The following is a 12,176-nucleotide window of genomic DNA, read 5'->3' as shown; positions in this document are numbered from 1 at the left end:
ATCTAGTAAATTACTCTTATGTATTGCACATTTAGATTTATGAAGATAAGATTATATGTTTTTCAGAGTTGCTAAGGTGGTGGCTCCAAAGAAAGAGAAGCTGGCACAGGCTGAAGGGAAGCTAAAGGTGGCCATGGAGGGCTTGAGGAAAAAGCAGGCTGCTCTAAAAGAAGTCCAAGATAAACTTGCAAAGCTTCAGAAGACTTTGGATGCCAATAAAAACAAGAAAGCTGACCTAGAGAGTCAGGTTTGCTATCTCTGATGGAGAATCCAATTGATTTTAATAATTGCCATATTTGAAATTTTAAACAGATCTGATCACTGGAAATGATCATATCTATTACGTGTTCTGTAAATGTTAATGTTAATGTTATAACAGTCAGCAGTTTCTCCACTGAATGTAAACAAATGTATGCAGTTATTCATCAACACCAAAAAAACAACAAAGAAAAGAATATGACACAGACAGGAATCAAGTACACTGTTTTTGAACTGTTGTTCAGTTTCCTTTTGTAATGATATCTTCCAGGTCGATCTTTGCAGTAAGAAGCTGGAGCGAGCAGAGCAGCTCATTGGAGGTTTGGGTGGGGAGAAGACTCGCTGGAGTGAAATGGCCTTACAACTTGGAAACCTCTACAATAACCTGATTGGGGACATCCTCATCTCAGCAGGCATAGTAGCTTACCTGGGAGCATTCACGTCAAGCTACAGACAGGTACAGACCATAGATTGTATTGAAAATAGCTTAATGACTTTTTTTATGGCTCTGCCATAAAAAGCTGATGTTGTTGTCACTGTAGCTGGAAGGTGGCGAGAACACCTACATTTGTGAACGAAAATGTTTCAAGTTTTCTGAAAATCTTATGAATGTGATAACTTGAAAACGCGGTGAACACTCTGTATTATTGTAGGGTCTATACCTCAGAATGTAAAGTGCCTTGAGGCCACTTTTGTTGTGATTTGGTGCTATATAAATAAAACAGAAACTTTGTACCATAAGTGCATCTACTAAAAATCTCAGATGAGTTCAAATCTCAGTGATTTCCACTTCTCTGGGTAGAGTAAGTTTTCTGAAAAGCCTGTGAATGTGATAACTTAAGAACAAGACGATGTAGGATTTTGAAATTGATACTATAGGTGTATCTGCCTGGAGACTGAAGGGTAGCACTGGCAGTCACCAGTATTTTTATTGTTTGCTATTGAAAGTGAAATGCAAATTAGCATTTTAACCCAAAAGATGAATTTCAGCAGTGCTAACACACTAGCTAAACTAAGCTATCAGAAATTTAAAAAGAACACTGGGTACACCAGTGTCTTCAGGTAAAATGGGCAGGTGATGTATTTGGTAGCAGGTTAGTGTGTTTGTCTGCATCTAGGAAAATGAAGAAAGTCGTTACTAGTAATCTGCTGCTTTCCAGGATCAGACACAGGAGTGGATGAATCTTTGTAAGAGCAGAGAGATCCCATGCTCCCACAACATGTCTCTAATGAAATCGCTGGGTGATGCAGTAAAAATTCGCACGTGGACCATCGCTGGCTTGCCATCGGACAGCTTCTCCATAGATAACGCAATCATAATCTCGTAAGTACTGAAGTCCAACTTTCAAAGGCCCAAATATTACCGTAATGTTTAACATTGTATTCACTGTGACTTAAATGGACTTGACTTAAATGATCTTGTATGTGAATTCTTTACAGAAAACTGAATTAAATTGAAAGGAGAAAGACAGGATTTTGAGAATCTCTCAAAGGCAAAAATAGAAGGAGAAAAGAGAACTTGAAATAGACTTTTCACCAAAGCACTTTAGAGGTGCACTGCACCTTTGGATTGTTGCTGTAATAGAGACAAGGGTATTTTATTACTCTGCAGGAATGTGTTTAGATGCTGTGTTTGAGGTCACTGTACATGTGGATTAACAAAGAACCAGGATAAAATAGGTCAGTTTGTCTAAAATGAATGGTAAAAAAATAACACTGTTTGTGTAAACCAGGGGTAGGCAACCTTTCTGATGATGTGTGCTAGTCAATGTGCCATATAATTGCATTAGCAATAAATGTAATAATGCTCTATATTAACAGTTACACACTATATAGAACAACTTTATAGAATTATATTTATTCCCAGATGTTGGCAGCTATCAGCGAATAGTTATCAGCTATTTTGAAACAAAAAAAGACACTTTTGATCCATAACAGCAAATGAACTGTACAACAGAAAATGCAAATGCTATTTATGGCCTCCTCACAACAATGATAAGAAAAATAAACTGAGCGATATGGCATGTTTGTTAATACAGGGATACACATGTTAATCTGATCTCTGGTCTCCCACTCAGAGACACAGGTCTCCGAGTGTCCAGCGTTCAGACGGCTACCTGAGAGAAAATCTGCTCACACAGATATGTAGAGCCAAATATTGTCAATGATGCCTCTGCAATATTCTGAAAACAGTTAAACTTGACAGGTAGTGATGTCCAGCAGCTGAAAATGCAAGCTCCATGAATACACACAGCTATGGATTCCAGCTGCCTTCGTAGTTCTGCAAACTTTGACCCCCACATAGTCAAGCTTTTCAGTTCAATCAGCTGCATTTCGATGTCCTCTGTGTCCAGCCAGTTAATGCGAGACAAACCCAGCTGCTCATTAAACCTTTCTGGTTTGATCAGAAAAGAAAACATTGGTCCATACACCTGAAAGTCCTGAAAACACATAGTGAATTCTATCTCGAGTCTACGGATATATCCGTGTATTTCCGTGGGGCTGATGCTGCACTGAGTGGACAGCTCCTGAAGCATTTGAAGTGTCGGAATTTAGCCAATTACAAGTTGAATCTGGTAGTTGGGGGTGTTAGCTAAGATACCGTCATTAAGAAGCGGCACAACTAATGTGTCTATGCGAGCTAATTTGCGATGTGCACCGCGGGCCCGGCCATTTATTTTTTTAATGCACCTTCTCAGATTAAGTCACTGTCGTGCCCAGGGCTGGACTGGGACAAAAAACCGGCCCAGGCATTTTGACTAGAGACCGGCCCACCAGGTATTAAAGCCATAAAGCCTTTGAATAAAAATGAACATTGTTGTGACAGTGATGTACAGTCTTGTTGGTTTATGTATGATTTCTATACATTTTACATCAGATAAAAACTTTAGTTGTAAGATTCAGATAATTGTTTATTAAAAGCGAGACATTTTAAATGAGAATAAGAAAGAAAAGTATTTCTTTGTGCCCCCCTTTCCCTGTTAATGCCCTGCCTGGCCCCCTGACAAAACTTTGCTAGACCCGCCCCTGCACCGTTACCAGCTGTCAGCTACATAGAAAAGGATCCTGGTGTTAGTTGTCTCTCAGAAACAGTTCATGACTTCCCATCAACTCATTCATGTCACCTAAAAGGTAAACCTGTTTCTCCATCACCAGTTCAGCTCTGATGATTCAGTAAGGACTAGAGATGGACCGATCTGATATTACGTATCGGTATCGGTCCGATACTGACCTAAATTACTGGATCGGATATCGGAGAAAAATAAAAAATGTAATCCGATCCATTAAATATCACGAAAGCACCTCACAAAACTTGCAACACGCCGTAACTCACCTCAGAACGTTAGCACGTCGGAGCAGTATGCATCACGTGATAGAGCGGCTGTGGCATGCGGGACCTGTCGGTGGTCTGGATAGCATGTGGAGCTTCGCTAGCAACTCGGCATTTCATCTCCGACAAAGTTATCCCCGAGAGAAGTAAAGCAAGTGTGTAAGTCCATCTCTGAATGTTTGTAAAGCATTCCTGCGTTAAGCTTAACGAGCGACTGCCTCTCGCTCTCCGGCTGCTACTTCAATCATGAAACTGCTTAATGATCAGCTGATCGGCTTTTCTGTCGGGAGTCCGTCTCTCTTGTTTGTTTTTGGCCCACTTTGCACCAGAAAGAGGAAACCAGCGGCTGAACAACAGCAGAACGTTTAAGCTTGATAAGCTGTTGTTAGAATTTATTTAATATTACTTTCTACACCAGGATCCTTTTCTACGTAGCTGACGTGCAGGGGCGGATCTTGCAAAGTTTAGCCAGGGGGGCCGATAGGGCATGAACAGGGAAAAGGGGGCACAAAGACATACTTTTCTTTCTTATTCTCATTTAAAATGTCTAGCTTTTAATAAATAATTATCTGACACCCAAAGTTTTAATTTGATGTAAAATGAATAGAAGTCAATTACTGTATATAGTGACTATTAAGTCTAATATATATACCCTAGTAAGCTATAGTACTCTTTACTTTGGGAAGGTACCATCTGTGCAGTCTGCAATTTTGTTGAAGAAAGATGTTGAATCTATTTAATATTTCTTGAAAAATAATTGATTTCTGTGCATTTTTTTTCGCACTGCATCAAATTAAGGTTGATTACGTCGATTAAGCATCATGAGGTGGAGCGTGAGGGGTGGTTCCCTATTTTTTATTTATTTATTTTTGTTGTTGCTGGGAGTTGGAACCCTATTAGTTAGGTTGCTTAATATTTACGCTAAGTACTCTTTAAAATACCAGAATAGGGAGGATGGTGTAGGTTTAAGTTTATTAGATTGATCAGTATTGCTGAACTATGAAATATTTTTTTTGTATACAGGTATAACAGAATAGCTTTAGTGTAGTTGTTGTTTTAAACTTGAGTATGAACTTGCAGACTTGCAAAATGCAGCAAGATATTTTAAAAAACAGTTTTGTTGGTTAAAAAACACTATATCGGATTCATATCGGTATCGGCAGATATCCAAATTTATGATATCGGTATCGGTATCGGACATAAAAAAGTGGTATCGTGCCATCTCTAGTAAGGACATCTCCTGGTTTCATCTTCATGTTTCCCTCTCACCAGATAACCAAACTGACATCATGACCAGCAGCTTTACAGCTGTGGCTCCAGCAAACATCAGCTGATACTAGAAATTAATATTAAATAAATTCTAACAACAGCTGATCAAGCTTAAACGTTCTGCTGTTGTTTAATGCGACATCCGCTGGTTTCCTCTTTCTGGTGCAAAGTGGGCGATAAACAAACAAGAGAGAAAAGCCGATCAGCTGATCATTGAAATAGCAAAAAGAGAGGGAGTGGGAGAGAATGAGAGAAGAAGAGGCAGCTGACAGCATAACGACAGAATAACTCCAGCTTTGTGTCTTTTCCATTCTAGCTGAAGTCCGGGACAAACTGTGTTCCTTTTCAGCTCAATGCGAAACGCGTAATATTTTCTCTGAATGCGAGACGATTCAGTTTTTTACGGGATGGTTGGCAACTCTACTAAGTAATCTTATGAATAAAATAAAGTTTACTATCAGCAACATCAAAGCACCCACCCAGCTGTATAGAAACTCCGTCATGCTAGCTAGTACGCAGTACGAGTTATTGTAACTGACTGTAAAAAGTCAGCACAACGAAAATAAACTACTATTTGGTTCATATCTGACCCAGATAGACTGCAGGTCATAACTTCTTACCTGAAGTTCAGTTCATTGACAGTCAGACCGGTGGCCGCCTCGGGTCTCTCCTCCTCCTGCCTCCCCTTTCCCTCATCCACCTGCTGGCCTCATTGGAAGCTCCTCCATTGCCACCACCAAACAACTGAGTTATTTTTACACATCTGCCAGCATCTGGCCAATCCACCATCTTTCATTGTTTATACCGTAAAAAAACAACAACATAAAAACGAAAAATCACTATTGGGCATACCGCGCATGGCCAGTCCAGCTATGGTGGTGCCATCAGTTAACCCCTTGTGTGCCAGCTGTGGCATGCATGCCCAGGGTTGCCGACCCCTGGTGTAAACGAAGAACAAAATTGTGCTGTAGTCACAGTACTATTGCCACTGGGGTTCTATCCAGCTGTGAGCTGTCTAACTGCGTTTTCACCTCTCAGCTGCTCTCTGCATCGCAGTTGTTGTTCTTCAGCATTCCCCCCAACCCCGTATGTCTCACAGTTAAAAAGATCTTTCTCACTGACAAGGTGGCCTCATTTGATCACACACTGCTGTGTGTGTGTGTGTGTGTGTGTGTGTGTGTGTGTGTGTGTGTGTGTGTGTGTGTGTAGTAATGCCAGGCGGTGGCCATTGATGATCGATCCTCAAGGCCAGGCCAACAAGTGGGTGAAAAATATGGAGAAGGCCAATAACCTGCATGTTATTAAACTGAGCGATGCTGACTTTGTACGCACTCTGGAGAATTGTATCCAGTTTGGCACACCAGGTAAGTATAATAATTCTTCTAGTTCAATGCGACTGCCATGGCTGCCTCAACCACACTGTTGCACTCCCTGTTACTGCCTGCTGAGGTCTCTCTTTACCACAGAAACTAATTACTGCTGCCCCAAGACTGCAGCTCTCTTTTGTTCTCTGTTGTTCTGTAGTGGCAAAATTGAAATTAGCGATGTTTCTGAGTGAGACATTTCTGAGTGAGCCTTTATTCGCCCTAATGTACTGTTTATATGTCAGACTACTATAGATCACATAAAAGCTCAGGAGAAATCAATTATATGTTCTGCATTTATTTTTTTCTCCTGCCCGGTGTTAGGCTCAAGCTGCGATGTGTAGGCAGATGTGACGATGTTTTTGGACCGATTTTATGTGTCCAAGTGTGGTTGAGGCAGCCATGTGTCTGATTTTATTAATCTCTGTAGCCCCGAAGTGGAAAAGCATTCAATCCCCAGTGCTGCTGTGTAGATGTGACCTTTTGGTCCTCAAACTGGTTTCAGAAAAGAGCCCACCATGTCTCATAGAAAAGTATACAACGTTTTTTTAAAAGTTGTGGTATAATATTGTAGATAATTGCTTCTCATATTATTTTGAAGGGGCCACGGGGGGCAACTTCAAGAAGGAATTAAGACTCAGAAACACAGAAAGCTGCACCACCATTACAGATACATCTAAATAATGAGCTGACCCAGCCAGCCGCTAGGTCTTTGCTTACTGCAAGGCTAACAGCTCAGAGAGTAACTTGTCCTTTTACGGCGCAAAAGAGTCCCCTAAGGGTACAGTTTCATCCTTCACAGCCTGTTTTCTTATTTCACAGTTTTACAGTTTCTTGCTGTTTGTATTACCACTTATAATCCTGATGATGCACTACTATTCTTTCTTTTAGCACGGTTGGGCTGGTGCTTTCATGGCAAATCTCCTAGGATATGCATGTGTTTATTAAATTTAAAAACATGCTTTTTAATCTGGTAACATATATTAAATATTTATGCCTATAAAGGGTTGACCTGCTTTGGTAACTAACTTGTAAGAGAAAGTTCATCAGCTATCACTCCATCTGAAAACTGAAGAAAAAGTTAGTTACCACCTAAAGGCAAAATGTCAATTATAGATGGGCTGATGTTGGTAACATGAGAAGAGCATTATCATACTTAATGTGAAATCGTATTAATAATGATGTCATGGGAGTAAGGCGATTGCATTTTCATGTGCTTCACTGATTTCTTGATATTACTCATGTATGCAACTGCAGTGGAAGTTCACGGTTGAGTACTAATCACAGAAAGCTGAAAGACAGTTTGAGTTTAACTTTAATTCATCACACAACTTATAAAATATAGTTTATGCGAGCCAGGAATGCATCAGCACAACTATTACAAGTCTCTGTATGGAGTATAAACTTTCGTTGTTGGGAAGGGTCTCCCACTGCTCCTTAATATGATTTTAAAGATTTTTAAATTGAAAGAACATTTTCAAGCAAGATGCAGAGTACTTTCCAGAGGCAGGAACATGGCCACAATGACATGAAGTGAGAGTCCTGCATGAAATAAATGCACCATGAAATAAGTAAAATGACAAGCCGTGACACAATGCAGTACAGCGCATTTAAATCAAAACAACTGAATAAAACTAATATTAGAGAGAGATGTAAAATGAAACATGACAACAGTGAAATGATAATGGTGAAAAAAAGTTGTATTAGATAGTTAAATTGGGTAAAGAATTAAATATCAAAAGGAAAAGACCAGATTAAAGACCATTTATAGTGTATTTTTAACCAGAAAGTGAAACATTTGGCATGAAGAGTCTCTTTTTCACAGGTAGAGCAGGCGACCGTATGCAGGGTTTGAATGCGCGTTTCTCCCAGTTCTGCCAAAATGGCTAACTGGTGATCTATAAAATACTGGTAAAGGTGTTGTAGGTAAAATGCTTTGTCTTGGCTGAAGAGTTTGGAAATATTTGAAGCTTTGAAGCAGCTCAGCTGTTGAGGTAGTAGTACAACGCATCCACTTAACACACTGTTTGCTGCTACAGCTACACATGTTTCTTTTCCAACTATTTATTTATAAGTGACTTATGTATGTATGTATGTATATATATATATGTATATATTGTACTATTCTTAGTTAGCGTATTGTCTGTCTTGTCTTAATGTTGGTTTAAAATGGAGCACTGTAACAAAAAATAATTTCCCCCAGGGATCAATAAAGTATTCTGATTCTGATTCAACAGTTTGACAGCTTTTTATATTTATAAAGACGTCTCTCTCCTGATTAGAAAAAACATTGATTTGAACATTTTCTGTCAGTGCTGCTGGAGAATGTCGGTGAGGAGCTGGATCCCATACTGGAGCCTCTGCTGCTTCGACAGACCTTTAAACAGGGCGGTGCAATGTGCATCCGTCTGGGAGACTCTACCATTGAATATGTTCCTGACTTTCGCTTCTACATCACTACCAAGCTACGCAACCCTCACTACCTGCCTGAGACTTCTGTCAAGGTACTGTAGGGATACTGCTGTCACCACTGTTCTGTTTTTCTTCTCCCTACTATAGGATAATGTGCAGTAATTATAACTATGAAACCTTTTTTCATGTACTGAAGTCCATTTGGAAGGTGCAGTAGGATGCAGGACTGGTAGTGCAGGTTTGCAGCAGTTTCATTATAATGGCTTGCTGGGAGTTTCACTGGCCAGCTTGTTGGATCAAGTATCTGAGCATCCAGAAAGAACTTGAATGGATAAAATTCCCGGTGATTAGTTTTAATGTTTTAATTCTACGTTGTGGAGACACGCAGAGAAACCTTCTATTCAACATATTCCATCACTGAGACGTAAATCTGATACCACCTTTCGTTAAAGCAGAGGATAGCATTCATAGTCACCACACATAACAGTGCTGTTTACAGCAAGTTTCAGTGTTGCTGTAACGAGCCGTATGCAGTCCTCCATGCATTCTGTACTAACCTCTTCCACACAGATGGAGCTACAACCCTTTAATTGTGTCACAGCTAAGGATAGATGTATCTACCACAACAGAGCCAACAAAGAAGGGAATAATAAAACACAAGCACACACATAAACCAACAGAGTCATCTGCAGGCTTCTGCCCTAAAATATCAATAATAATAGTGATAAATAGCATCATTTAGAACTGAGGTTTGATTTTCGTTTTGTTTTTTTATTTAAAGTTTTCATTTGATATCAGATGAGATCTACTTTTCTTCTTTGGCTCTTAGTTATTGATACCACCCAAATGACATTTTTACCTCAATAACACAGTGAATCATTGTTCAGTGATATCACCTATATCACCTTCCCAATGGAACACAGCCCCCATCCACTCTGAAAAAAGGATTCCAAGAAAAGGAGCATTAAAGGAAAATTGCATTACTGAGAGGCAAGGGGTTGGAAAGCATTACAGAAGATCACATTTCAAGCATCTATTTGCAGGGGCTCTCCTCTTTATGGGCAGCCATTAGATTGATTCAACTCATTTTTCACAGCTGGCTCAATTCTTCCCTTTTTTTCCCCTCATTTTGCTTAAATCTTTTTTTTTTGTCTTCTCTACAGTACACTATGAGTTTCCATTATTCCCATTAAACCCTATTTGAAACGCAATAGCTCCAAATACAAGAGGGTAAGCATCTAGAAAAAAAGCCCTTAGGAGCGCAAGGGACGAGGCGAGGCAAAGAAGGAGGGTGTATGTGTGAAAAGGACAAACTGGAGATTTATACAGGCTCTGAGTCTTTACCACCAGCTGAGTGGGTCTCACGGCATCAATAGAAATGGAATTAAGCCCCGAAGAAGTGCACTCGTTTATTAGGGCAGAGAGTAGATAGCATATATAGGCTTTTAACCTCCGGGTAAGTGCAGCGCATGATGACTACGCCTGTGGTAAAAGACACTCCTTCAACTCCTGCAACACCTTTCCACAGAAAAGGAGAAAAAAGTAAATGCATCCTACCTGTACTTTGCCAAGGCTGAAGCAGTTACTGGAATTTATTGGGTAGGAGGTTTGGCCAGGAGAACAGCTCTAAAGCCGAGACGATCAACACTTCGCTTTAATGGCTGAGAAAAAGGGCGGACACCTTCCTCTGAAACATGCACACGTACATCACTTATTCTTCAACAATTATGTCTCCATAGTTGTACGTGAAGTGGATATTCTGTGTGATGTAGGTGACACTGCTAAACTTCATGATCACTCCAGAGGGCATTCAAGACCAGCTACTGGGCATTGTGGTAGCCCGGGAGAGGCCTGACCTGGAAGAAGAGAAACAGGCTCTCATTCTGCAGGGAGCAGAGAACAAAAGGTACAGAGGCATATGTTAGACCAAGGTCAAATCCATTCAACTAATTCAATAAAATCTCTACTTCCCCGAGTGAAAAATACTGTAGACTATTAATTCAGAGTTTCTTCCCTTTTTTTTTTTTTCTTTTTTTCAGACAACTGAAGGAGATCGAGGACAAAATCTTAGAGGTCCTGTCCTCCTCTCAGGGCAACATCCTGGAGGATGAGACTGCCGTCGAGATCCTCTCTGCTTCCAAGGTGCTTGCCAACGAAATCTCAGAGAAGCAGGCCGTGGCCGAGGTGACAGAGAAGAAGATTGATGAGACCCGCATGGGTTACACACCTATTGCCGTGCATTCGGCAATCTTGTTCTTCTCTATTGCTGACCTGGCTAACATTGAACCCATGTACCAATACTCCCTCACCTGGTTTATTAACCTCTTCATCAGCTCCATTGAGAGCTCAGACAAGAGTGATGACTTGGAGCAGAGGTAGGCAGGCCTGACTAATGTACTAGCAAAATACTAGTTCCTGCTGGTCACCAAAACAGTGTTTTAAAGGTCTCTGTTAAAAAATTAAATGCAATGCTGGTGATGGTGCATTAATGTGATTAAAGATTATTAAATGATGGCATGCGTCTCTTTTTCAGACTGCAGATCCTGAGAGACCACTTTACCTATACACTGTATGTGAATGTGTGTCGCTCTCTGTTTGAGAAGGATAAGCTACTTTTTTCCCTCTGCCTCACTGTCAGCCTGCTTATGCATAGCAAGCTGGTAGGAATTTACACACGCACAGACACACATTTGATAATGGAGAACACACACATATTGTTTGGGTTTTGTTTTTTTTAAATAAGTGATTAGATAATCAAACAAGCTCCTTAGTGTCAGTTTTCAGCTCTGGTCTTCTCGAGGATTGTTTTAGATTATCTGTTTCTTCTATTTCAAATTTGCATAAACTACTTATCCAAAGATAATCCCCCAAATTGTCAAGCATTAATCCACTTAATTACAAATTCTGGTCATTCTGCTGCTGTGTTAACAGGACATGTCACTAATTAATGTTTTAGCTGGAAGAGGGGGAGTGGCGCTTCCTTCTAACGGGCGGTGTGGGCCTGGACAACCCCTACTCCAATCCCTGCACCTGGCTGCCTAAAAAGTCTTGGGATGAGATATGCCGCTTGGATGCGATGGAACATTTCAAAGGCCTGCGTCAGGACCTGACAGGCTGCAGAAATGAGTGGAAACAGGTCTATGACAGCCCAGTAAGTCGCCTCTCGCTGGGTTTGTTGAATATAGTAAAAAAGTATGATGACATTTTTCATTTATTTTTCTAGTTTAAACTCAGAAAAATAAACTTTGATGTAGTCTGTATTAAGTCACTTGAAATGAAATATTCAAGTCGGTTTATGTTTTAAATTTGATGATTATGGTTTATAGCATATGAAAATCAGAATTTCAGTGTGCTATTGGTACCATTGCATTGGCAATATTAACAATTATAGGGAAGACTGCTGATTCAAGAAGTAGAATCTGCCTCCATGCACAGGAATGGAGCTACACTGTCTGAGCCAGAGACCACATCAGAATATTTTACCTAGACTTTTGCTCAGTGGTTCAAAGTCTTCTTTTCAGATGAAAGTACATTTTGCTTTT

At 40.2% G+C, this 12,176-nt stretch overlaps 1 protein-coding gene across 3 annotated transcripts in view; it reads left to right on the top strand.

Annotated features, from left to right (window-relative positions):
* The window catches only part of dnah7 (dynein, axonemal, heavy chain 7), an 85,140-nt gene that overhangs the window by 55,587 nt on the left and 17,377 nt on the right, over positions 1–12,176 (top strand). For 2 of the 3 annotated variants that reach the window (XM_085249785.1, XM_085249784.1), the window contains 9 exons: positions 67–247; positions 530–715; positions 1,419–1,582; positions 6,068–6,222; positions 8,536–8,726; positions 10,407–10,540; positions 10,674–11,009; positions 11,168–11,294; positions 11,591–11,785. In XM_085249785.1, coding sequence (XP_085105911.1) covers positions 67–247; positions 530–715; positions 1,419–1,582; positions 6,068–6,222; positions 8,536–8,726; positions 10,407–10,540; positions 10,674–11,009; positions 11,168–11,294; positions 11,591–11,785 — 1,669 coding nt within the window. Of the gene's footprint in view, positions 1–66; positions 248–529; positions 716–1,418; positions 1,583–6,067; positions 6,223–8,535; positions 8,727–10,406; positions 10,541–10,673; positions 11,010–11,167; positions 11,295–11,565; positions 11,786–12,176 lie in introns of all 3 variants that reach the window. The other variant, XR_014888986.1, reaches the window with a different exon arrangement.

This window comes from Mchenga conophoros, linkage group LG16 (genome assembly GCF_057382185.1).
Source record: "Mchenga conophoros isolate Kocher_MC1m ecotype Shallow Benthic linkage group LG16, M_conophoros_male_GT1.1, whole genome shotgun sequence".
NCBI classification, from domain to species: Eukaryota; Metazoa; Chordata; class Actinopteri; order Cichliformes; family Cichlidae; genus Mchenga; species Mchenga conophoros.
This window is presented reverse-complemented; position numbering and strand designations above follow the sequence as displayed.